We start from the raw sequence: 26,393 nt of genomic DNA, 5'->3' as shown, positions 1-26,393 counted from the left end.
ATAGATTGACTTTGTAAGTTAAGAACAGCAGCAACAGAGACCTTTTTGCAACTTTTTGGTTCACTCGCCCCTATCCTAAGCACCTGTCTCATCAAATAGATATGTCAAGTGTTCTTTTGTTCTTTGTATAATTCATTAAAAATTAAAGGCAATTTATTCCAGAGAGAATAAAACCTCAGTCTGTTCTGAGTGTTAAAAGTAAACTTAACAAAAAGGCCTAGGATAACAAAGATTTTACCTGGGGGGTACATGCAGCTTTGATAAATGGCAACAACAATGACAAACTTTCTGTTGTTTTCAGTGCCCGTGACAAAATAAAAATAAATAAAGATAATACAAAACAAAACTTTCAGTCAGTTCATTGAGATGTACATGCATGATGTTTGCACGGGGGAATGCTATGGTTGGTGGAATGTGTGGGAAGCTACAATGATTGGTCAAATTTGTGGAAAAGTTGTGGTGATTGGACAGAATTGAAAGATTATGCAGAATTCACAGGGATTGGTTGAATTTGTGTTAACTGATGTGATTGCGACCTGATCTCCTCTCCTCTCCTCTCCTCTCCTCTCCTCTCCTCTCCTCTCCTCTCCTCTCCTCTCCTCTCCTCTCCTCTCCTCTCCTCTCAGCCTGGACAGAGCAGTAGTTCATTAAAGACCTCAGCCTCATTTGCACCATCTGCTTCCTGTCTCCCCGTGAGCCTTCATTGTGCCACCACCCCCACCCTTCTCCACCCTTTCTTCTCCACTCGCCTGCCTCTCTCTCTCTCTGTCCTTCTGCCTCAGTGCTCAGCTGGAATGACAGCCAGAAATGGCAGCCTGCGGGACTTCCTTACTTGTATTTTTTCTGTGTGTGTGTGCAGTTTTCAGCGCCTCAGTCCTGTTTGAGTAGACTCATCGTACTCACTGAGTCACCTCTTCCATAATTTGTAAGGAGTGTGGCCTTTTCTAAAGACGGCCAAACAAGGGCACACAGTTGTGTAGCCTTGTGTGTATGTCTGAGCAGCGTCACTTAGGTGGAGCGATGGGTGTGAATGTGTAGCGATGGCCGCCCAGTGTGTGTCCAGCTGAATAATTCTCTGTCCATGCCTGCATAAATGCAATATATGTTCAGATTTCTTTTTTTTTTTCCGGTAACAGAACAGAGACATTGTTAGACATTAAATATGTAGTTACAGTAGGGCTACAAGTAATCTTTTTTCGTCATTAATTACTCTGTTGCACTTTTTGGATAAATCATTAACTCCTCAAAATGTCAGAAAATCGTTAAACAAAAACAAGTAGCAGACCCTCGCATTTGAGAAGTTTCAGTGATTAAAATTATTGACAATTGCTTTTCTGTTGATCGACTAATCAATATATAGATTAATTGTTTCACCACTACTTTATTATGTTTTTTTCAATTTCCATGAAGGAAACTGTCAACATCTGTGTTACCCTGTAAGAAATTTTTTTCAGTCTCTTCGTCTCACTTCACATCATTTTATTGCAACAAAATGGGATATTCAAGCAGACAGACTGACAAACAATTACATAAAAGAAATGCCAATTCTGCTGACCTTGACCTCACCAGAAAAAAACTCTGATTTTGTTATTCTAGTACCAAAATGTTTAATTCACATTTGCAACAACATTGGTAATTTTTATAATAAAAGAAAGTGTTCATCCAATACTGCCACACAAAATATCACAATACTCTTTTATCAGTTTTTTTCCTATCACCCCCACTAATTTACAGCTAATTTAAAGCTTTTCCAAAGCTTTCAGCTGCATCTCACAGTCATCATCTGCTCCATCTGCTGATAAAGACTGTGAGATGCCATTGAAAGCTTCAGAAGAATCCAGTAAATGCACCAACCCTCAAGAGTATTTTGTCAAACTAGTATTTCCAGGGTAATTTATTTCTTGCTTTAGCACCTTAACTAGAGAACCATTCTTTAACTTAATGATTGATGTTTTGCACCGAGACTTAGGTGGATGTATCACTAAATATTTTTCTTGAATTGCCAGAGTTTGGATATTTTATTGGATATATTATTAATTCAGTTCTAATTAACCACATTCTTTTGGCAGTAAAAAGTTTTAGGGGTCAGCATGCTTATCAGTTTACTGTAAGTGTTATCTCAGTCTAAAGTTATAGCTCACATTAGTGTTTCTCTTTAATAACAAGCATATGACCTCATGAATATTTTGGCAGGTTACTTCTATCATTGTGGATGTACCAAGCCTTTTTAATTAACAGAGTTAAATGATCCACTGTGGAAATAGCCTAGGATGTGGGTGCTTATCTTGGATTTTAATATATTGATCATAACATCACAGGCTCAGGTTCAGTCATTATTTTCCCTAAAATGTTATTAGTGTGATTTTTTTTTTTTAGAATTATATTTAGTGAACGTGGCTGCCATGACCCGTTAATTGAGTTAGCTCTGTTTAAATGTTCTTCTCAAATTACATGGAATATTTAATATCAGAGAAGAACTAATTAAAAATACAAAAAAACTTGCAATTTCATTATACACCTAGTATTGAATGTGAGGGACAATCAAACAAATGTACTGTAATAGAAGGTAATATAATCAAAACATTTTATGTGACACACAAGACATAGATTTTTACGTTTATATGTTTGAGTAAAACCAGTGTCACCATAGCATAAAGTGTGACAGACAGCTTTTCAACTGGATCAGATGTAATAGTCTGTTATCTCCCTTCACTGTTGTCTTTGCTAAGTGAGGAATAAATCACCAGATTCGACTCTTCATCCCCCATTAGATTTACAACAAAGTGACCATACATGATTAAGCTTGAACAATGCCACTGTGAATGACCAGCATCCTGCAGGACATTATACAGCATGAGGTATTATTTAGCTGACAAGGTTTGTCTGTGCCTGTGATGGCCCCCACTGAATGCACATGAGGTGATTTGTCACACAACTGTGTCCCAATAATTTAAAGACCTCCTGCTGGACGTTAGTTTGTGAAAAATTAGTGTCGGGGGAAAAAAAAGTAAATTATTTTCTAGGTTGTAGGTGGCTTAAACCTGTTTGGATATGGAACCTGCATGTGTGTTAATTGTGTACAAATATGTCCTCTGGTTATTTGCTGCCTGATTATTGTCATTAACACCGGCTCATGGCTACCACATGGCCCACTGTTGTGTGTGTGTGTTTCTTTCTGGCTCCTTGACAGACCAGTGCAGCATGACCTTGTCTGTCATTGTGCTTTAGCACTGACTGGTAGAGCATGCAGGCTTTGTCAAAACTCATAAGAGTGCTCAGCACTGGCCAGACAGATGTCTGCGTGGGAGTGTGTGTGTGTATGTGTGGTTTGCAGTGTGACTCGCAGTGGTCTGTGTCACCCTCATCAGCTGGTGTTTCTAGATTTTTGTGAGAGGAGCTGATTGGTGGGGAAGGCACACACACAGACACACACACAGACACACACACACACACACACACACACACACACACACACACACACATACACACACACACACACACACACACCACCGTATGTCCTGATCTATCGACACTCAGAATGTAACTCCTGTACTTTTGAGAAGATTTTACAAATTGTGGCAGCACAAGGGGTGGGAATCTTGTGGCACCTCATGATTCGATTCTGATTCAGGGGGCTGTGATGTGATTATAAAAAGATTATCGATGCATCTAAATTTAAAGCTTTTAAGCCAGGGGATGCTGCTTGGATTGTATCCATCTGCAGTAACTCCCGCTCAGAGATCCTCACCAAAACTCATGTAGTAACCTAGTTTAGAATGTAAACTCATGCACATTATGTTTCACAATCCAATTGGGTTAGCCATAAGGAAGCCTGTCTTACAAAACTGTTACAGGTGATCATAAGAACATGTTTGTGAATGTTGTCGATTATAGTTCTTAGAAAGACTGAAAATCGGAATCGGCAGGTCAGACCCTCCAAAAAATCGGCCAAGAAAATTGGAATCAGTGCATCTCTATTGGCTTCACATTAATCTTTAATCTATTCCAAGTTATACAAACTGCTTTTTAAGATGCTGACAGCTGACAGCTTTAGTAAGCAACCCTGCTCTTGTTGTTCAGTGTTTGCATATCCATCTGAGAGAAGGAGAACAGTTGCCTTTTCTAGCTGCACTGCAGTGAGTAAGAAAAACTGAAAAAAGCATCTTACCCACTGAACAAGATAAATGTTTTTCACATTTTTTGGGAAATTAGATGATGATGTATTTTTTTTATTTTTTGGTTGAAGCTGTTTCTCATGCTGAATTGGACTAAGCTGTGCAGATGAGAAAACGATGCTGTGATTGAAACCAGATTGTTTCTATCATCACATTTTATTGTTGATTTGAATGTTTTTTGTTTGAGGCACGTGGGTGGCTACTGTAGATGGTTCAAGAAAACTTAAACAATATGCTTCTCACAATGTTATGAATAAACAAAACTAGATTTTAATATTTTAATATTTGTGTTTGAGGCTATGTACATAAGGAATGATAGGTTGACAGTGACAAGCTGATGTTAATGATGTCTGATATAATGATAGTACAAGACTTTGTGGGGTAAGGATAGGAAGATCTTTGGGCTATGGTGATGATACACACAGACACACACACACACACACACACACACACACACACACACACACACACACACGGACCACAGCTAAAGGCAAACAAAAATGACATTCAATTTCTTTATCACTTGCTTTGCCACTCCTAAAGGCAATACGATGACCGACTCTGTTACTCTTTTTCATAAAAACATATGCTTGAGGCTCTCAAAGGCTGAAGTTCCTGTTTACCTTGAATGAATTACTAGATGAATTCCAATGCATGTAATCTAGAGCTGCAACTATTATTCAAATTGCTGTCAATTATTTTGGTAATTGATTAATTGGTTTGAGTATTTTGTAAGAAAAAAAGTGAAAATTTCCCGATTCAGACTTCTTAAATGTGACTGTATTTTAATGATTCTTTACCCCTTTGGTCTTTGGATTTTGAACAAAACAAGGTATTTGAGGCTGTCATCTTTAATTTGCTGCATCTTAAAGAACCTTCTTTTTTCCATATGATCATTTTTGCTACGGTTCAACCTTCTGCATTGTCAGTTTATTTGGACTTGTTTCCTAGTCATAGCTAATATGTCTTTGCCAGATGTTGTACTCTGTAGCCGATGAGAGTAGTAGGCCATCTCTCTCTAGTAGTAGTCATCATTCTCTCCTTGACTGGTTCATACTTAAAGTTGTCCAAGAGCAATACAAGCAGTTGCAGCAGGAAACATATTCATACAATAGCCACCAGTGTACATCTGCACTAACACACAGTGGTTCTTACGATAAGTCCTTGACCGTCTTGCCCTCCAGCTCACTCCTGGTGGGATGAGATCATTATTACTGGCTAGCTGATGGACCTGGAGGACACTGGTGTAGACTGTATTTATGACTGTGTGTGGGTGCGGGCGTGTGTATCCCCTGTCATGTCCTGTGTCCAGGCGTGCTCCCAGGGCCAGGCTGAGTGAGTGATGAACATACAGTGGCAGGACCAGTGATGACTGAGTAAGATCCAGGCTCTTGGGCCAAAGGTTTGAAGGTTGGATAGAGGGAGGAGCAGAGGGACAGATGGATTTAGAGGCATGGAAAGGCCTTAGTCTAGCTGTGGGGTGTATCTTCATTTCAGAAGAGGAAAATTAACCCATGGGTAATGAAAAGGTTATATCTCACAAAAGGATGCGCAGAGGAAGCCAGAAAAGTTTGGAAATGTTTAACATGTGCAAACATAAAATCTGATTTATAGGGCATGATATGTATGTTACAGAGGACCTACATATTTTAGTGTGCAACTATAAAAATATACTTACTGATTTGTTGCATTGGAAAAGGAGGGGCTACTGAAAGAGATGAGTCGATGCATAAATATCTATAGTTTTCCCTAGTGAAATCTGTTCCTTCGCATGTCTCTCAGTTGTGCTGCTCCTTCCTCACTTTGACCTACAAAAGTGGTGATATTGTAGTGATGTGCGAGTCATGAGTCGATGAAATTCACTTCAGTGAACCAGGAGTGCCAGGTCCTCATCTCAATTAACTTCTTCACTGACTTGCTCCTCCTGCTTGCTAACAGCAAATGTAAACCGAGAAGACAAGGCAAGATCTCATGTCACCCACACTTTATATTAATGTATCAAGTTCATTATTGTATTAATCAGCCCTGTGAGAAAAGCAACTACTTTGGCACTTGATTCAGGTCAGTACTGCTGTCCCAGCCCAGAGCCTGACCTGATTTGGTGACTCAAGTGACTTGAAAACCCAATTGTTTTTAGTGAGTGACTCATACAAACTTGGATTCAGTGAACACAGTCAAGTTTCCTGTCTCTATGATGTTTACTCTAAAGGGCGTTAAATAGTTGTGACATTTGTGTCCTCATTCTGTATTTTCCTTCATTACTTTTCTTTATTCATTCTTTCTCTTTTGTTTCTTCCTTCTTTATCTTTCCTGCTTTCAATCTTTTCTTCCCTCCAACCCTCCCTAAGCTACAGGAGATAGATAGCTTGGTTTGTTACTAGCATAACCAGCTTTGAGACAGATAATTAAAATTGAAAAGTTAAGTCAAGTCAATTTTATTTCTGTTTTATTTCACAAATCAGAAAGGGGCTTTACAATCTGTACAGTAGAGTCATGATACTGGGATTTAAAACTCTGATGTATTACTAGTATAAAAAATGATACTTGATACCTTCATGATACCATGGCAAAAAGAAAAAAACATCCTATTCACTAGGGCTGTGACAGTAAGAATTTTCTTTTGTTGACAGTGGTGAAAAAGCAACATATTCCTGTGAGATGGCGGTTTACTTTAACTGCCCAAATAATTACATTTTATTTTATGTTTTTTGAAGGATACTATTATAAGCATACCATTACTTCTTTGAGGAATAGGGCAGTGAGCAAGAAAAGGAGAGCGAGCAGCTGGTGCTGCTTGTAGCAGAACGGAAAACCAACCTTAGCAGTAAGTTGTCAGTGGTAGTATGCGTACTAAGTAAGTGTACAGTATAGGTTACAGTGTGTCTGTAAATAAACACTGCAGCTGCTTAAGATCAAGAAAAGTCTGGCCTGTTGTTTCCCAACAGCTGGAAAAGTGGCAGGGTTAGCCCTAAAGTAAGCTGAGCAGGGAAGAATAACGTCATACTGATGCTAATGTTAGTGTTCTACCTTTATGTCAGCTCTGGTGTTATATCCCTTTCAGAACCTTTGCAATCCAGCCTTGAACTGCACTTTCCTTTTTGGAGATGTGGTAAAATAAACCCATAATGCTAAATTCATCACTAAATGTCATCTGTTATTATTTGTCTATTTTTCTGGCTTGAAAACAGTTGTTGTTAACTTTCACTGACAGTCCCATGATGCCTTGGGTCGAGTCTGTTGACCAATCAGAGGCTGTGATCCTGACTTGTATTTGCAGCTCTACTCTCAAATGCATTGTTCACTGGAATAACATGAGATTGATCCGTCCAAATTACATTTGTGGTCTTGATGGTAATGAGTTCAACCAAGCGGTAGGCATCACATGATCGTGGTTTTGCAGCAATCGCCACAGACCTTATTGAAGTATTGATTTTTATGACAACCATATTATACGGTATGCTCGATTTGTTCTATTACACCTTTGTTTTACCTCAGATGGTGCCACAGCCAAGAAATGTTTGTTGAAAAAGGCATATTTGTCCTTGTGAGTGTAGCTCATCATAGGTTGGAAAGTGGTGTTGGGCAGAGGACCTTTGGCATTCGCAAGTGGTGGACAGTGAATATCTGCCAGCCTCATCCATATCACCCACAACCCCCTTACTCCTCCCACCATGCCTCACTGGTGGTCAGCCTCTGTTCCTTCTTCTTCCACCCACCCGCTCTCCAGTCCGTACCATCCTCCCCTAGGGTGCCAGTGTTCCCTGCGATGGTCCTGCGTGTGACAAACATGTGTGATGAGTCTGTGTGACATGCCGTGTGTGTATTTGTGTTTTTGGGTGTGCGTGTTCATGCTGGTGTGCATGTGTTTATGCGTGACACAAGTGCAGGCCTTTCCTGCTACCAGATTGACATGAGTGTCTGTGAGGCTTTGCTCTTTTCAGACGTGCCTCACACTGGCAGTTGGAGTTTGTGTGTGTGTGTGTGGCTGCCTGCCTTCTAGCGCCTTGCAAGAGACTGACGGCCCCTGACACCTGCCATTTGGACGCTTTTCTCTGTGAAAAATGTCAGCGTCTTCAGACCCGACGTGTGTGTGTGTGTGTGTGTGTGTGTGTGTGTGTGTGTGTGTGTGTGTGTGTGTGTGTGTGTGTGTGTGTGTGTGTGTCTCTGTCTCGCTCTCTCTCCCTGTGTGTGCGTGCCTCCATGTGTGTCTGTCTGTGTGAGACAGAGATGGTGCGTCCCTCAATTTGTCTCCCTGAGGTCAAGCTTTGCAGCTGACTGAACAATGGACCCAAGCTGTTTGAGCAGCTGGGACAGAGAAACTTGAGTGTGTGTGTGTGTGTGTGTGTGTGTGTGTGTGTGTGTGTGTGTGTGTGTGTGTGTGTGTGTGTGTGTGTGTGTGTGTGTGTGTGTGTGTGTGTGTGTGTGTGCGTGCGTGCGCGCGCGCGTGTGCAATCCTCAGTGTATCCAGTATGAAATCCATCTTGAATTTTGTACTTCAATTGTCAAGTAGTCAATTCCTACTGAGCCCCTCGTTGCCTTCACCTGCAGGGTACTTATATATAACATTTTCCATTTGAGTTAATCACTCACTTAGTTCCAACCATTAGTAACTTTGCATTGAATGGAAAGTAGAGTTCTCACACCAGTTTCAGCGTACTACAGTTTCAAAAAGCCCACCTGGTAGGCTACATCATTAATATATTCCTTTAAAAAACATGTTTTCCTTAGATATCAGAGGTATTTTCAGCAGATAAATGAGGGAGGGCTAAATAGCATTTTATAGTATCAGTGTATACACAATCACTGTTTCACTGTAAAATGTTATGTCTGCAATATGTTACTTCTGCCTCATTTGTGCATACCGCAAACTTGACCTGTGGCTGTATTTTGAGGATATATGATTTAAAGGGAAGAAAATCGACCATTTACAGTCAAATTAACTATGACTTTATGGATTCTAGGGCTGCATATTTAATCTACATATTATCGACATCGCAGTATTGCCAAGTTCAATCTCTAAATGTCAGAAACTGCATTTTTTTGATAAAGGAAAACTGTATGACTATACAACACAGATGTCCTGGCCTTCAAAACTTATTTTCCAATTGTAAGAAAACATGTTTGTTTGGTACAGACCCTAACAAATGTCACATCATCATGTTTTTAAACTTTTTCTTTTAGTGAAAATTAACAATGTGGTACAAAAATGATCATCCCCTTAATTATAAAATTAGATCACAATTGCACTATCTGTCAAAAAAATCACCTTGGGCGTTTGATACCAATACAGACAGATACCAGTATTGGAAAAAGCTGTGGATACTGTCTAAAATGCTGGTATCTGTGTATCAGTGAGTATGCCAGTCTATGCACAGATCCAATACCACAAATTTATTAACCCCAAAATGAGACTCTGCTGCTTCCACTCAGTGTCCTGTAAGCCTTTTTTTCCCCACCAGGGTTGCGAAGTCATGTTCTATGGCAATCATTCTCTGTATGTATATGTTCATGTTTTACAAAACATCTACAACATCTTTTGCAATCATCTATACATCTAACACCTATACAGGGTTAGTTGTACACAGCTGTTTAAAAAAATAGTAAGATATTTTTAACTTGGATCAATACTTTGTACCACCTGTTGCGCAAAGTTCAGGTATTGAAATTGGGAATTGGGTATTGGGAAGGAAAACATGGTATAGAAACATTTAAACAATGTTTAACAAATTGCACTCTAGATGGAGGTGCTTCAGATCCATTTGTCAAGCATAATCCCTTTGAAGAATGTTCTCAGGCCACATAGTCACATATTGCCTGAGTTCATGAGCTGAGACTACTTCTAAATACAGCAATTTCTTCACACCCAGCATCAATCTTGCATGCATTTGACCTACAGTGCTGTTACAGTTTAGAGGTATACAGATATGCAAAAACCACACATGCAATTTTGTATATATAGACTATATTTTTTCAGTTTAGGAGGATTCACAGTTCTGGTCAAAATGTCACTGTTATGCACAGGTTTGCACTGCAGTGCCACTGGCATATTAAGATTTAGGCCATTGTATATCTTAGCAACCCCCCTGATTCCCCCTCCCTCCAACTTTTTTGTCTTGTGTATCAGATTAGTTGGTGATATTATTGCCCCTTTTCTTTTCTGACTGATCTGATGAGCTGTTTTTAATTTAGACTAGGGCTGTGTGAGCCAGAAGGCTCTAATGAGGTATCAAAGTGTGTATTCATCTCTTCCAATGTTAGGTCTCTTGAGGGGCAGCAGGGGGCCAGTCATGATGTGTGCGTGTGTTTGTGTGTCAGGCCCAGGGGTGTGTCTCAAAGACGACCAGTAGGGGAACAGATAGGGGAGCCAGTTTGTGACTTTGCCCCAGGATGGGACAGGGCTAAAGGCAGGCCTCTCTTTAGTGTGTGTGTGTGTGTGTGTGTGTGTGTGTGTGTGTGTGTGTGTGTGTGTGTGTGTGTGTGTGTGTGTGTGTGTGTGTGTGTGTGTGTGTGTGTGTGTGTGTGTGTGTGTGTGTGTGTGTGTGTGTGTGTGTGTACACAATTGAGAGTGCGAAAAAGTGATAGCCCTACAGGCCAACCAAGTCATCGCTTTACACCAAGAGGCGACCATTGACTTTGTGTCTCCAAGTGTGTGTGTGTGTGTGTGTGTGTGTGTGTGTGTGTGTGTGTGCGCGCGCGCGTGTGTGTGTCCACATGTCGACCATCCACCCACTTAGGCCAGAGAACAGACAACCTTCTGCTGGCTGCCAGGATGATGCCCTCACTATGGCGACAGCTATGGATGCTATGGTGATGAGGGCTCAAAGCTGTATCCATGACAGTGCTGTTACCCAGCTGCCCCAGTAGCAGCCTTAATTAAATTGGACATGATAGGGGCTGGTGGCCTTCCTTTCTTTTCTCTCCATGTTTTTTTTTTCCAACTTTTGTCTGCTCCTTCTCTCCTTTTCTCTATTTTTGTCACTCCATCTCTCTTTCTCACACAATGGACAGCATAAGGCCTCTCTTTTCCATGACCCTCTTTGTACTACTGTCTCTGAATGAGGGTGGAGAGGAAGGTTAGAGGTGTGCACTTTGTGTTTTCTTTCCATTTGACATCAAATTGAAGCCCTGTCTATTTTTATACTGTGGAAAGTGCGAGAGAGACAGAGTAGATAATTTTGAATCATTTTCCCATTTTCTTATGTGTCTCATTCAGCAGAAATGATTGTGTGTGTCTTTGTGTGTGTGCATGAGACAGAGCGTGTCAGGTTAATGACCATCTCTGCATTGACCTCCCTGAAGGTCATGTGCCAGTCCTCGTTAGTAGTGTCACCATGGCGATATGTCAGCTGTCAGCGCGATGGACGGGGAACTGACAAAAAGAACAGTGAGGCGGAGGAAAGGATGAATAGAGAGGATGGGAAAAAGAGGGAGGGAGGGAGGACAACTTCATTTATTTAAATTTGATTCTCATCAGAAGGCCTCTGCCACTCCTCATTAACAAGATACTTGTAATTGGCAAGGTTGTTGTGGCAATGTCCAGGCCTCTGGGATAGCGTGTGAGTGTGTATGTGTGTGTGTATCACAGAAGGCCTCATTCTGAGCTGTGGACATTGGGGAGGTGCTGACCCCCTCGTCATTTTAGTCAGCCCTGAGGAAAAAGCCCCCCTTTCTTCCTCCAGTCCTCCCTCTCTGTCTCTCTGTCCGCCCCAGAGAAAAGAAGGACTAAACAACATGACAGCTTCAGTTGTAGGTCAAGAGCATGAAGACGGGTATCAGTGGCTTTGTTGTACCACCATCCCGTCTGTGTGATGATGGATGATAAGCAGCCTACTTTAGACTGAATACATTAACATGGGAAATGGTATCATTTGTTGCCGTGTAGAATCTGTTTATTTTCAAGATTATCAAAATCAACATGTTAAAAACATTAAAATTATAGAAAATATATCAATATTAAATCAGGAATCAATAGGAAAGAACTTTAAGTTTCAGTAATTGAAATCAAAAGCAGAATCAGTGATTCTCCCAGTATTCTTTTTTCTCTTCACCTCACTTAAAAAACACTTAAAAGGCAACACGGCTTAGCTTGCCAGCCTTTGTATCATACCTGATATCATATAAACTGTCTTTTTTAAAGAATAATTTGAAAATGTAAAAGTTAGGGTTCAGACAGGGCATAAAACCACTGATCTATTAATCTTTACAAATCAAGACTCAGTAGTCTAGCAATGGCAAAGCCGTCAGACCAAAAAGAAGCAAGATTAAATGGAAACATCAGAAGTCAAATTGAATTGTGGAGAATTATGACACCTCCTAACATCCAGTAATAATTGCAACCTCTTTTTAAAGAAATAAATAATTCACTAGCGCTACAACCTGTAATCCTCCCACAAGAATATCCAGTCTTCGTGTTAATTAAAATATTGTTTCTAATATAATATCTAAATACATAAATTACATGGCACTAAAATGTACATGAAACTATGCAATCCAAAAATATTTAATAGGACTAATAGGTACAACAGTGTCACTCTAACAAACCAAATGAGACAATGTGTGAAATGTATTAACCCTGTCTGTTTTTCTGTTGTTGTACATTAGATAGAAATGTCTCTTTTCACCTAAACATGCCACTTAAATCTTGCTCTGACAAACAGTGCCTCAATCTTTATGTCTTATGTATTAGAAATTAAGTCCCAATAAATAACACATAGCAATCCCAGTTTTTAGACTCAACTGTGCATTTTACATAAAACTCTTTATATCCAAGAGGTTTCTTTTTTAATGATGAACAAACTTCTGACTCTGAGAAATTGAGAATCAGTTCAGAAAAAATCATTTTGGGATGTTATTGTTATATTTAGTCCTCTGGTCCACACAAGAATGAATAAAAACATATTATCCTCTTGATTTCTGGGCAAGAATTATCCATCTAATTCTCAGTCTCATCCATGACAGTAATGTTCTACAGATTTTGACAAACGGCAGTACAGCACAGTGACCTCTAGATGGCAGTAGTGTCACATAAATTGGGATTGCACAGCAGAGGTCTGCTGATGTCCTGAGGTTTCTCAAACACATAAGCACGTCATACTGTCTGTTATTTAGCTCAGTGTGAAAAGGTGCTCAGAGTATCGTAAGTCTATACTTACCCAAAATGTGTGCCATATTTTAAATAGGCCAAGTGATCTTGCTCAGTTATCGTTCTCACTAAATTACCTATTCTGAATATGTTTAGCATTCATCTGGGGGCCATATACGCAATCAAAATGTCTGTGGTTCTTTTCACCTGCTGTCAGTTGAATAAGAATTTCTCAAGGCATTTGAAAGATTGTAATTTGTGCTGTTAATGTTACAGCAGGACTACTAGTGATGATGCTATTTTGGCCGTAATGCCAGTAATGATGGTCAAGCCACGACTACAAAGGGTCAAACACAGTCAAATGAGGAGCCAGTCTGAGAAGCTGTCAGCTGCATTATTTAACATTGTAAGGCAGCTGTGATTTTCCTCAATAGTATTACCATTATGTCAAGCAGTGATAACTGCTCTGTGTTTTTTCCTTTCTCATATTGCACCCCTCTATTTCTGTTTCTCCTCCACTGGTCAACCTGCCCCATATTTCTTGTTCCTATACATTTCTCTCCTTCATCATCTCCCCCTGCTTCTACTTTTCTCTTTTTAACATTCTCTAACTTTTTTTTCTTTCCCTTTCCTTTCCCCAGTATAACCAGTGAGGCAGGAGCATCCATCTATAGTGTGAGTCCTGAGGCAGTCAAAGAGATGCCAGACTTGGACCCCAACCTCAGGAGTGCAGGTACATTAGCCATTATTATTATTATTGTTATTGTTATTTTTGGCCATGCAAGGACCAGTCTGCAGGATTTAGTGACCTCTAGTGGTTAGTTTGCAGCTTGCAAATACCACATATCTCCGTCCCAGAGAACCTACTGTGGCCTCAAAACTGCAAAACACGAAAGACTTTATCTAAATCCATTGTTTGGTTTGTCTGTTCTGGACTGGTGTAAAAACCTGGCGGTGCCACATACTGGCCTCCATGGAAGAGGACCTGTGCCCTCTATACATGGTTAAAGTAATAAAAACTTTATTATCCTTAACTATGATTATTCTCAGGTGATTAGACACTAATGAAAGCATACTTCTGCCAATAAATCTTGCACAGTGGACCTTTAATGGGCCCATTTCTATGACAAAGTTACTGATGTTGTGAAAGACACTACTACAGCCAGCTATTATTTTCAGAATTGATTGAGCTGTTGCTTATTTTCTTGATTTTTTTTTGTTGTTGTTGATAAATTGTGAGGAAAAGGAACATTCAGTACACCCACCACAAGGTGACCTGTTCAAACTGTTTCATCCAACCAGCAATCAATAACCCAAACATAATTAATGTAGAATGATCAATAAGAATTTAGTCAATAGATTGATAACTTAATTTCGTATTTGATTCAGCTCTATGTGTGATTTGCTCAGTTATTTTAAATAATATTCAATTTTAGCAAGTACTTAATACTAGTACTTTAATTTCACATGTAAGCTGAAATGTAATGGACACAGACAATGCAGTTAACACTACCACTTTAAGGAGAAGTTTTTACTGTAATAAATCTTTAAACCTTTAATAAATCTTTAAATTGTCTCTTCACTCGACATGAATGTTGCAGCCGCAGTGTCCCCCTTCTGAAATTCCCCCTGTCTGGGCTGAAATAACTGTTATACTTTGCCTGTTTTACATTAATTATAGTTAAAATTGATGCTGAATTTTTGCCAGGTGAGTTATAGTCTGTTTATGAGTAAAAGAAATAATTAGTAATATTGTAGAAGGCGTAGATGTTTATAGGTGTTAAATTCACCGAAATGTAACTGGACTTTGGCACCAAGTAGTGGGTTTTGTTTCCAGGAAAGTGGGCTTAACTTTACATTGACAGACGATTAACCATTATAAACAGTTGATCAATTTGCAGTGGATGACTCATCACTTGTCATTGTTGATTCACAAGGTTGCGCGTATCCTGTGCTCCCGTAGTGTTCGTGCAACCTGTCTGGCTCTGCTGTGTCTGTGGAGGAGGGGGTGGGGGGAGCAACTCGCTTCAACCATATCTCGTATATTAAACAGAAATTCAACCTAATTATGAAGTCTATGGCTCAAAGTTGCTATCTGGTCTGTAGTACTAATTTTTATACACACTATGGCTACATATTGCTCCTTGAAATTTCAGGTTTTCCCACTAACGGATCACAATTTAGCGTATAATATAAGCAGTCATCTCAATTTCTTGCAGAAAATACTGCATGCTCACAGATTTTTAAAATTTTATTTCCACTGTCTTACCAGTAACATAAAATATTGTCACATTATCAATGACTTTTTGGCATTGCTGTTAGGTTCTCTCATGTCTCTCCTTCCCTCACTCCACATACTACATCATTGAAAACACAGCAGAATAAAAAGGAATCACACACAGTTTTGGAGAACAAATGTTTCCAGCAGACTTCCTCTATAAAAGCCATAAATCAAGCAAGGCTGGATTATTCCTCACTAGTTTCCTGTGGTCAGCAGCACTGAGAGCCACGGAGAGCCATATTTATACCCCTAATGAAAGCCATGAGAAATCTACAGCGTTTGACTTTGGATGGGTATAAAAAGAGGGGCTGCTGAGCCAGGACACTTTGGTTACAGAGTCGGATGTGGTGACAGAGTGTTTGTGTCTGTCTGTTTTACCTTTGGGACTATGTGTGTTCCTGTTTCTGTCTGTATGAATGGCCATGTAACATAGTGTGTAGGTAATTGTGGGTTATAGGCACCTTCTATCTGTCTCGTCTGTTGTTGGGAGATATAGGGACACCTAGTGGTGATTGGCAATATTTAAACCATTCTCCAGGCGGACTGTTTTTATGCTCAGCTTATTTCTATCGTTTTCTTCTCTCCATTCTGAGACAGAGCAAGAAATTAGTTAAGAGTGACCACAATGGAAAAATAGTCAAGAGAACAGATCAGTTTTTCATTATTGTCACTCATTGATTGCCTGTTGCCGTGACAGGCAATTCATTCTGCATCTCCTTAAAAGTTGCACCATTTTAATGTAACTTTTCACCTCTGTAACAAATTTAGTGCTGCCACATCACAGCTGTCTTCCTGTCCCTGCCAGAATGCTGCACGTCACATTCTTCCACTTCTCCTGAGTGATGCGTCTGTGTCTGAACAGGCTCTTCCTCTCTTGTTGCTTTCTCCATTTTTCCCTATTTTTGTATTACTGTAGTTTGCTCATAAATTTGCAATAAGTGCTGGAGAGTTTAGCTGGACTCAATTTACAAATCGCCTCCTGTCAGAGAGAGAGAGAGAGAGGGAGAGAGAATAGATTGAAAGAGTATTGGGGAGTTTTGGTGGTGCACTGACCAAGGCCAGGGTTGAAACTCCATCCCTGTCTAAATATTATCTCAGGCAGCAGCCTCCCACCGCAGCCAGAGGAGAGAGAGGAGAGGAGAGCCATTGATTCCAGACATACTCCCTCTATTACATCCCATCCCTGTCTTTCTCTTTGTCTGTCCGTTCTGCCTAAAAGATCTAAGTCGTCTCAAGCAGTACACCACATCACTGAGCATTAAAGTTCAAACGTGCTTATAATGAACGCCTAACAGTGGCAAGCAGCAGCACAGGAAGGACAAAAAGGGAGACAAACTGTGTCTTGTAATTTCTGATTATTATTCTGATCATGCAGTGCGTGTTGGAATCCTAAATTTAAAGTTTTTAAAGGTATAGTTTGGATTATTTAATCAGGTGTTCAGTTGTATGAGGTGCCATAGTCAGTGTATTATCTACAGCAGATACTGGTCAGCACACTCCCACTTAGGAGAAGCAGAGAGGGGCACCAGCACGGAAGTTAAGCAATGTGCTGCTGTGAATGGGGTCGGCAACAAAAGGTATTTTAGCCACCGAGGCAGCAGTAAACCAGTAACAGATCCTGGTTTACTGCTGCCTCAGTAAGTCCAAACAGTTCTTTTAAAACACACACCAACTCTGATCAGGACAGTGGTAGGTCAGCACCTCCCATGTTCTGTGAGATTAAGTTACTAATTTCACTCATGGAGTTTGGTTGGTTTGGACAGACTGATATTTGGCCTCTAGAATGTGTTTTTGTTTTTTTTGTTTTTTAGGTGGACCTTTTTTAAGTGGCTCATATACCTTTTGTTGCTGATCCATCCACTATCAATAAATCAGCCTCAACCTCATACACCCCACATTAACCTTTAACATTTTTGCCATTCTCTATTCTTTGATAGAACTCATACCATTAAATACATCTGTTAACTTTTTGACTTATTTGTGAGTTTTTGAAGTGCATTTGTCATGTAAGGAGTTAACACTCAGAGCTGCCACGTCCTTTGTCTTTTACAGGGACGTGAATGTGACCTGTTATTTGGTTGTGCAATTCTCTCCCTCTCTGTGTGCGTGTTGGGGGGGATGATGTCATGTATTATCGTGTGTATGCGAGTAAGGTTGTTTGTAATTTTTCTCCTTGTCACTGGGCCCTGCCAGCATATTCATGGAAAAGACATTTGGCTTCATGCGCAGCAGCAAACTGAAGCCTTACAGACTCCATCGTTAAAAGCAACCCTACATTGGTCGATACAGACTGTGTGTGTTTATTTGTGTGCTGCATTTGGCTGTGTGAGCCTGTGTGCACGGGCCTGGTTAAATTAGCGGTTTTAAAGGTTCATGGCTCCAACATCTATCAGGAAGCTAAATGACAGGTGCAAAGACTCCATTTGAAAGCCAGCTTTAATTATTATTACTGGGGGTGGAGGAATGACAATTAGGTTTGGCCTGCCCTCAGGCCAGCACTGTAATATGCAGACAATTTGCATATTCAGTAATTATAAATAATATGGATTTGCATATTCAATAACTGTGATTCAGATAGCAAGTTCATGAAAAACACAAACCATAGAATCTCATGAGACATAGAATCTAATGTTTGTTTATTCTTTATGTGTGTGTGTGCGTGCGTACGTGTGCGTGTGTGTGCGTGTGTGTATGTGTCTGTGTGTTTCTCGACAGTGTCCATTGGAAGACGTGTCCAAGATCCACTGGCTGAGCTTGTGAAGATTGATCCTAAACACATAGGCATTGGAACATACCAGGTAGGTTTGTTTTTGTTTGTTCTTTTGGGATGCTCCTGGTGGGTGAGAGCTTCTTGTCCCTAGAGTGGGACATCTGCTGTGAGTTAGACTGGAGTGAAGAGCCAAGTAGGCGAGTGTGTGTGTGTGAGGATGTTGGTGTAAAAGCACATTAGCAATAAACCATGATTGTACACATATGCAAACTGTTATTGGACTGCTGTAGTTACTTATTCACTGTAAAACCGCAAATGTGCAAAGATGCGGAATGTGTATTTTTAATTTTTCTCTTTATTCTCTCATTTATTTAACAAGTATGGTCTTTTTAAGAGAGTTCTGACCAAAATGACATCATAATTATGTTACATGAACCAACACATTACCACCATTCACAGAAGGAATAAGAGTTAGGAAAGGAGGAGAAAATAAAACCATGTAGTCACATTATATCCACAAAATTTCTCAACAACAACTGAAGCTATACATTAAACATTACACTTACCTTTCTTGATTCCTAAGCAGTATATAGCATGCTTTGGTCTTGCAGAGTTTAGGTGTATTTTTTGTATTTTAGGAATAACAAATAAAGCAGAAATTGGGACTTGAGGCATAAAGGGAATGTGAGTGAGGAAGTAAAGATGGACACGACAAATGAGGGGAATGAGGGTTGAGAGAAGAGCAGCAAACAGGGAAGTAGATAAACTTGGCTGAGGCCTGTGTCAACAGATGATGCTAAGGGTGACAGCTAATCCAATTAATGGAGATCAGGCATGACGTGTGTTTAGACATTTGTCTTTTTTCATGCGTTCTTGCCGCTTCTTGTCCATATGCATTCAAGTGTGTGTGCAGATGAAACAACAGTTAGCTCAATGTTGATTTTGTTCATTGGTGTCTGTAATTGTGAGGGAAAGGACAAGCATTAGGTCAGCGTGTCTGCTACAGTATTTACACCACATATTAATGCAGTATTATTTTCCATATATGGTACTGTAGGTTGTGGTGGAAAAGGGTATGAGAGGATGAAAACGGGCACGAAGAAAAAGGACTGAGAATGACCAAGGCAAGGCAATAAGGTCAAATTGTCATAATGGCAGCTACATGTGATGCAGCCAGTAGTGAGTACTGCAGTGGTAGCAGCATGTGATAATAGATCTAACAAATAGTCTTAGGTTTTCTTGATGTATTATTCATTTAAAGACACACGGAGCATGATCAGGAGATAGAGGGGAGTGTTTCTTCAGTAGAGTAATCCTTCATCTGTGTTTTGCTGGTTGAGATGAAAAGTCCATTAAACAGTTACATATAAGTTAGAGGAGTCACTGTACTGTAAGGCTGAGTGTAGGTCTGCAACAAATGATTATTTTCATAATTGATTCATCTCTTGATGATTTTTTTTTATTATTCATGTAGTTTATAAAGTGTCCAACTATGATGCCATTGATCACTTAACTCTCTGCCTTGACAACATTGTACTTTAAAAGTCCTCTGTATTTGACCTAGTGTGTCCTCTCAGATTTGCACCAAGGCAGGACTTTTGTTCCGATTTTAACATGTGGGAGAGAAAATAAAAAAGAATCTGTTGCTGGTCACTGCACTGACGTTACGTCTCCATGACCCATTTATTATTTTCTTATTAAACCAAGCACATCGGTTACATCACTGGCTGCAGTGTTTGTTTTCTGCGGCTGTTGTTAGTGTGTATCTTTCTATTGTGCTGTATCTGAGCTATTGTTTTTCCTGGCTTAGCTTCCCTAGTATAGCTAGCTTGCTGACTTTGTTTCAAGCTTCAAAAGCTGAAGACAACTAATTCACAAGACAATATGATCTGATATGATAGAATATCATCCATCATGTACCACGTGTCTAGGCTATTTTACTGCAGTGGCCGAGTTTTCGATTCCAGCCTGAGCCCTTTGCTTTGCTGATGTAACTCCCCTCTCTCCTGCCTTTCTTTCGTCTACTGTACTGTCAAATAGCATGAAATGCCCAAAAAACCCAAACCAAAAAATTGAAAGCACAGTGATCTAAAACAGAGAAAAACAGCAAATCCTCAGAGATCAGACGATGGATGCTCCAGTGGAGTGTTCAGTGAGTGTTCAGTCAGTCTTTCCAGGGATAGAGGAACCCTATATATCAGGATTACTGAGAAGATGCTCCTGTATGCTTAGTCAGTTATGCACATCATATACTGTCATTAAGAGATACACTTGTTCAGATTTATTTAAACTTCATGTCAAAATGTTTTTTATTTTAAAGCTGAAACTCAGGAGGCGTGGAGATGTTGTCCTTTATTTCAAACAAGCAAAAGAATCCAGCAGGGTAAAGAAAGTTGAAAACTGCTTGAAATGAGAAGATAAAGGGAGAAAAGGGGAGGGGGGGTTAAAAAAGGACAGCAGAGGGTGACAAAAGTCAAAGGAAAAGGAATGAGAGGGCAATTTAAGGGTGAGGTGAAAACTAAAGAGAAAGGAGGAGGTCATATTGTGCAAGTGCTTGTGCTGATGTATGTGTGTTAGGTCACAGGCCCGTGTCTCTCATCACGTCCTGACTGGGCTCTCTAGGGTGCCTGTGGGTTCTGCACCTCCCGCTCTCAGATCATGTGACTAGGTCAACAAATGATAATATAACCGGGTAAATAAACTCTGGGTGCTGACAGATATGAGATGGGACATCACTTTGACCTGCGTGTTAGCTCATGCAAACACACACACATGTACACATCATCCCTTTTCAGAGCTTTAAGGGTCGACTGGGTATATGTGCACGTGTGACTGTACATTTTTATTTGTGTATATGTAAATGGGTGTGATAAAAGTGCACTCATGCGTATGTGTGTTTTCTAGCAAGTTCTTTTGTGTGATTCATGGTGTTTGAGCTTTCTAAAAGTTTATTGCCATTAGACCCAAAAAGCATAAGGGCAGATGTAACTCTAGACAGCTGGCACAGCATGCTCCCTCTTTCTCTCTCCCTCTGCTGACTCAGTGAGTGACAGCTCTGAGAGAAAGGAGGAAATGAGCTGAGGGCTAAAAAAGTGAGGCCCATTAAAATCAGATTGGACGTAACTATTGGTGTGGGAACACTGTTTTCACTGCCACACCACTGGCTGACAGGTTTTTCTGGGTACTGAGTTTGCTAGATACATGTCTGTTTGAATGGAGAGCCAATGTTATAAGTATTTCTTTTTAATATTAGTGGTTACCTCCAGTACAGTCAATACATTTAAAAGGCTACTGATACTCTCATAGTTTTGAGACACTTACAAGGACAAACATTTCAGGAATCTTGTGTCCTTAATAATTAGATACTAAGTGGGTGTGGCCTTTGGACAGCTCCTGCATCTGTCAATCAGCTCTTAATGTTGCTATGGTCTGTTGACAGCTGGGTAATTCCCAGAGCTGTGAAACTAACTGCTACTGGAAAATACACACACAGACACACACTGCTGTGTGAGAAAACATAGCCCACAAGCCGGATATTAAAGAAACTGTCACTCTTCCCCTTACCTCTTTCAGCTGCTCGCCTTCTCTCACTCCATCGTTTTGCTAGAAGTTTCCTGCTCTTATCCCAATGATTCCCCCTTCTCTGCTGTCCTTTTAACACTATATTTTCTCCTCTCTTTCAGCTAGTGGTAGACCAGGCACCGTAGACACAATAGGCACTGTAGAACATAGCATCAGATGTAGTTGAAGGGACTTTAGAATGGGAAGTGTTGATTTGCTCCTTGTTGTTATAGTTTTAGCTGTTTGAGCCAGAGAATCCAAATGTGGTTAAGACAAAACAGTCTGGATAGGGCTGAAGCTGCATCTACAATTTATGGATCAGTTTAGGCCTATAATAGGGTTGCACAATTAATTGAAACATTATTGAAATTGCAATATGGCCATGTGCCAATGAAGTGTTAGTGCTTCAAAGATGTCTTGGCCTACAAATCTTGTTCTGATGATGTAAAAAAAGGTTACATAATCATGATTTTATTATTTTTTTAAACTTAAAAACAAATTGCAATGCAAAAATGATAATGCATTGATTGTAGCTCTAGCCATAACAATATTTGTATTGAGTGTAAAAATCCTAATAGCAATATATCAGCCAAAAGAACATATCTTTGGCATTGATGTGCTGTGACTGTGCCAATACCACTTTGTTTTTGATAAATCAGCCTCTTATTGAGACTTGATGGACCTATCAGTGTAATTTTCCCACTTTGTTGTACTTTTTTCTATTTTATATCAATGATTCTTGAATTTTGTAGCACTTTTATTTTCCTGTTTCTTCTATTGTGTGTATTATTATGCACCAAACTACCAAGGCAAATTCCTTGTATGTGAAAACCTACTTGGCAATTAACCTGATTCTGACCGCTCTGTCAATTGTTAATAATGTTATTAAGATAAGATAAACATTATTGATCGCACACCAGGGAAATTCACATCAAAGCAGCTCAAGAGTCAAAAACAGAGGTAGATAAAGAGCCAGTGGTAAATAAAAATACAAATAAAATAGAAAATTAATTAAAAGTAGCTATGTACACTTTATACACCTTTCATTTGTACAGATATATACATAATTGTACGGGATACTCACACACATATTGTAACACACAAATCAGGTATTTAGACCTTGTGGAAATTTTTTTTAAGTTGTTTCATTTCAGAATGTTATCTTTGTATATCTATAGCAGTGATTTCCAAAGTGTGGGCTGTAAAGTCCTTGCCGGTGGGCCAGAACTAATAAAACAAAGCCATGGGACCTAGTTTATCAGGTATCACACTGTATTTGGTGACTTATCACATTATAAGACTGGAATGTATGTTATATCTCATTATTGGTTTGATTAGTATAATGTGTTGATCATAATTGTAGTAAAAGGTTTGGGCGGGTGCAAAAGATTTTCAGATTTCAAACTGGGCATCCCTGGCTGCTCTACAGGTAAGTAGGCGGGCTTTTCCCATGGACAGTTTCTTTCGAGACAGCTAGGTCAAGAGGAAAAACTATGCCTTCAGGCTTCTTTGCATTGACTTTAAGACTGAATTTGAGGTTTACACCTACAGCCAGTGCAAATGATGTCACTTTTCACACGAAGGCGACTGTGCCTACAGTGTAGTGCTTTATGGGTGTACAGCTGTGCACATGTGTGTGTGCACTTGCGCATGCTATCTTTCACTCTTGAATGGTAGTGCCTACAGGGGAGACAGGAGCAGACAGAGCTGAGAGAAGGAAGAGGAGTGAGAAATGGAAGGCTGACAGTGATTGATAGTTCCTGCCTACACGTCTTGAGGCGTGGGAAAAAAAAACAGACTCTTAAAGATTTGATCAGTGGCAGAGGCTGCCAAACATTATCTGCTACTATTTTAATTATTAAGTCCGTCAAAGTATGTGCCTGTGTGTTAGTGTGTTGAGTGAAGTTGGGAGATGAGTCAAGCTTGTGTCTTTGCCTGTATAATGGATTTAAACAGGCTCATGCCAATTCTCTACTTATTCAACAATTTATAAAACATTTACTGGCTGTTGTCATGTCAGGCTACTTATTCTAGCACTGTACAGTTTACATCAAGTGAGGATGTTTGTGTTTCGGTGGTTTTTAAGTAAGTAAATCTATTTTTATAGTTACGATCTAATACTAAGGTTATCACATGCTTTATATGGAATGAAATTAAACTAGTGGTCGAAGGAAAAAAACACACAAATGTCAGAAAAATAATTAAAAGTGTAAAACAGGATCAATCAAATTCTAACCTGGATGGTTACACAAGAAATCCAAAACAGAGAGGTACCATTAAAAGGTAGTAAAAGTGTGTTTTTGGATGTTTACAATGATGATCTGAAATCAACTGATCTGAGCTTAAACTGCTGGGAAACTTACTCCCATCTGTGGCAACAAAAATGCATACATTGTCTCAATGTCTTTGCTTAATGCAATATATTCATTTGTAATGTATTTTGCCGCAGAAATCTAGAATGATTTTATTCTAAGTCACTGTGCCATTTGGACTTCCTGTGTCTGTCCTGAAACTTGTTGTATTTAGATTTTCTCATGCTTGGTTTTGCAGTCCCTCTGGTAGTGTGTGTTGTATGTGTGAGATTGTTTTGCAGGAAGTTGAGGAATAGCCTCGAGCATTCATGAAAGGTGTTGAAAAAAACATAAAACCATCTCCTTGCTGTCATATCACTTTCAGCTGCTGATAAACGACTAGTATTTAACTATGCACAAATTCACACACACACACGCCTGCACACACACACACACACATGCACAGACTATAAGCTAAGCCTACGTGCCTGGAATAGTATACAGTATACTCAAGAAGGAGGTCTCAGAGGCCTTATAGAAGCTGTCAGTCAAGGAGTACACGACCTTCAGATAACCTCAGGCACCTTGTTAGTTTGTACATTGTCTATTGATTATCAGAGAGTGAAAGATGTCAAGTGGCAGTTTCACAGGATTGTCACACACATGCTCAAGGGAGAACACATTTGAAGAAGGTACACATCAAGTACAGACTTCCAATTTTTCCTTTTAGGAGAGCAGATTCTTGTATGGTTGCAACTTCCTGTCATTCCTCCCATTAAAGCTACTACATCTACAGCCAGAGGACAGGGGCTTCATAAATACCCCACTTTATCGGTCTCCATCTGTGAACAACTCCCCCCTGCAGCCTCACTTGTCACTTGTAATAATTAGAGTTAATGGACAGTGATGTTGTTGTTGAGTCTTAAAGGGTCTTCATCTCGGCACCACGTTTCCATAATGTAGTTGTAAGAAGAAAATAATGAACACAATATGGATACATAGTGCAATGAACAACAACAACAGCTTATTTTTATCTTCTCTCCCACATGTCAAAAACAGAACATGGGCAACAACTGTATGGAAACTCTGAGGAGACACACTACCTCAAATAATACAGTTGCAAATTGTCTGTATTTACTGATTAACTGATAGTTGAAACCGTTAACAATTAATTAATCATTAATAAGTAATAGGACACAAAATGCAAGTTTTTTTTCTCCATTTTGTATCTTATTAATGGTTAATGAATTCATTGCTAATGTGTTTGGCTATTTGTAAGGAAAATGCATACATTTACAATCCTAAATGTTTTTAGGTCACTGACATAGGAATTATTGTGTATTTCTTTAATGTGTTCATGTTTGGCAAACAGAATGACAATATTCAAATTCAACATACCTTTAAACTTAAGAATGATTGAGTCTTAAACATTCAAATGGCTGGTGCCCCCCTCCGCATGAAAAGATTAGAAGTATGAAAATAAGCCTAATTTGGAAGACAGGAGAATAAGTTTCTCCTGTCCCAGGCTGAATGCAATGAAGAGAGGCCCAGTGCCATTTGATCCCATCCTACAGCTTGTAATCATCTTACAGTTATCCTTCCATCATCTACTGCCCTCAGGCTCTTGGTACATGCAGCCTTTCTGTCTCTGACGTGGTTCCAGTTGCCAACCTCTTAGTGGCATCATTCACGGTGTTCATTCTGCTGTCAGTCCAAAGACCTCTGCCATCACTGTCAATCAACACCTCCACTCTCAGCTGTGGCTTTGCCTCCCTTTTTACTCTCCAGCTCTCTCGCCTTCTGGTTCTCTATATTTATAACTTGCGGATTTAGATTATGTATATGTTTCATTTTACAAAGGAAGTCTATGTGTATTTCTGTATCAGAGTAAAGGACGTTCAAGTTTTTCAGTTTCTCAGTAAAATAACTCACAAAATGCTTGTTTTGGTTTTCTGTCTGTGTCTCCTGCTCTGTATTTCTCACCACTCTCATTTTCTCTATCTCTGTCTGATTGACATGTGGTAACTCAGCAGCCTTTAAGTACTCAAGGTGCTGACAGAAGCACTTTGTTCTTGCATACTGGTTGGCCGGCTTCAGTTGGTTTCCGGCCAATCCAAACATGACCTTCACACATAGGGATCCAGTCCATTGGCTCTGGATGATTTTGAGGTTTGGGGGTCCAGACATTGAGACCAATGAGTGGAGGTAGATTTAAAAATGGATCGTAGCATATCTTGTGGTGGATGGAATCAGATTTTCCAGAGGTTTGCGTGTAGGGTAGCATGATGTGCTT

At 39.7% G+C, this 26,393-nt stretch overlaps 1 protein-coding gene across 1 annotated transcript in view; it reads left to right on the top strand.

Annotated features, from left to right (window-relative positions):
• Nucleotides 1–26,393, top strand: part of srbd1 (S1 RNA binding domain 1) — a 64,825-nt gene that overhangs the window by 20,554 nt on the left and 17,878 nt on the right. Inside the window, exons 14-15 of the mRNA XM_084736380.1 lie at nucleotides 13,899–13,990; nucleotides 18,254–18,336. Of these exons, the coding sequence (XP_084592506.1) occupies nucleotides 13,899–13,990; nucleotides 18,254–18,336 (175 nt within the window). The remainder of the gene's footprint in view (nucleotides 1–13,898; nucleotides 13,991–18,253; nucleotides 18,337–26,393) is intronic.

The sequence above is a fragment of the Lutjanus erythropterus genome, chromosome 14 (assembly GCF_056507025.1).
Source record: "Lutjanus erythropterus isolate fLutEry1 chromosome 14, fLutEry1.hap2, whole genome shotgun sequence".
Lineage (NCBI taxonomy): Eukaryota > Metazoa > Chordata > Actinopteri > Lutjaniformes > Lutjanidae > Lutjanus > Lutjanus erythropterus.
Note: the sequence above shows the minus strand (reverse complement) of the source record. Positions and strands in the feature narration are given on the sequence as shown.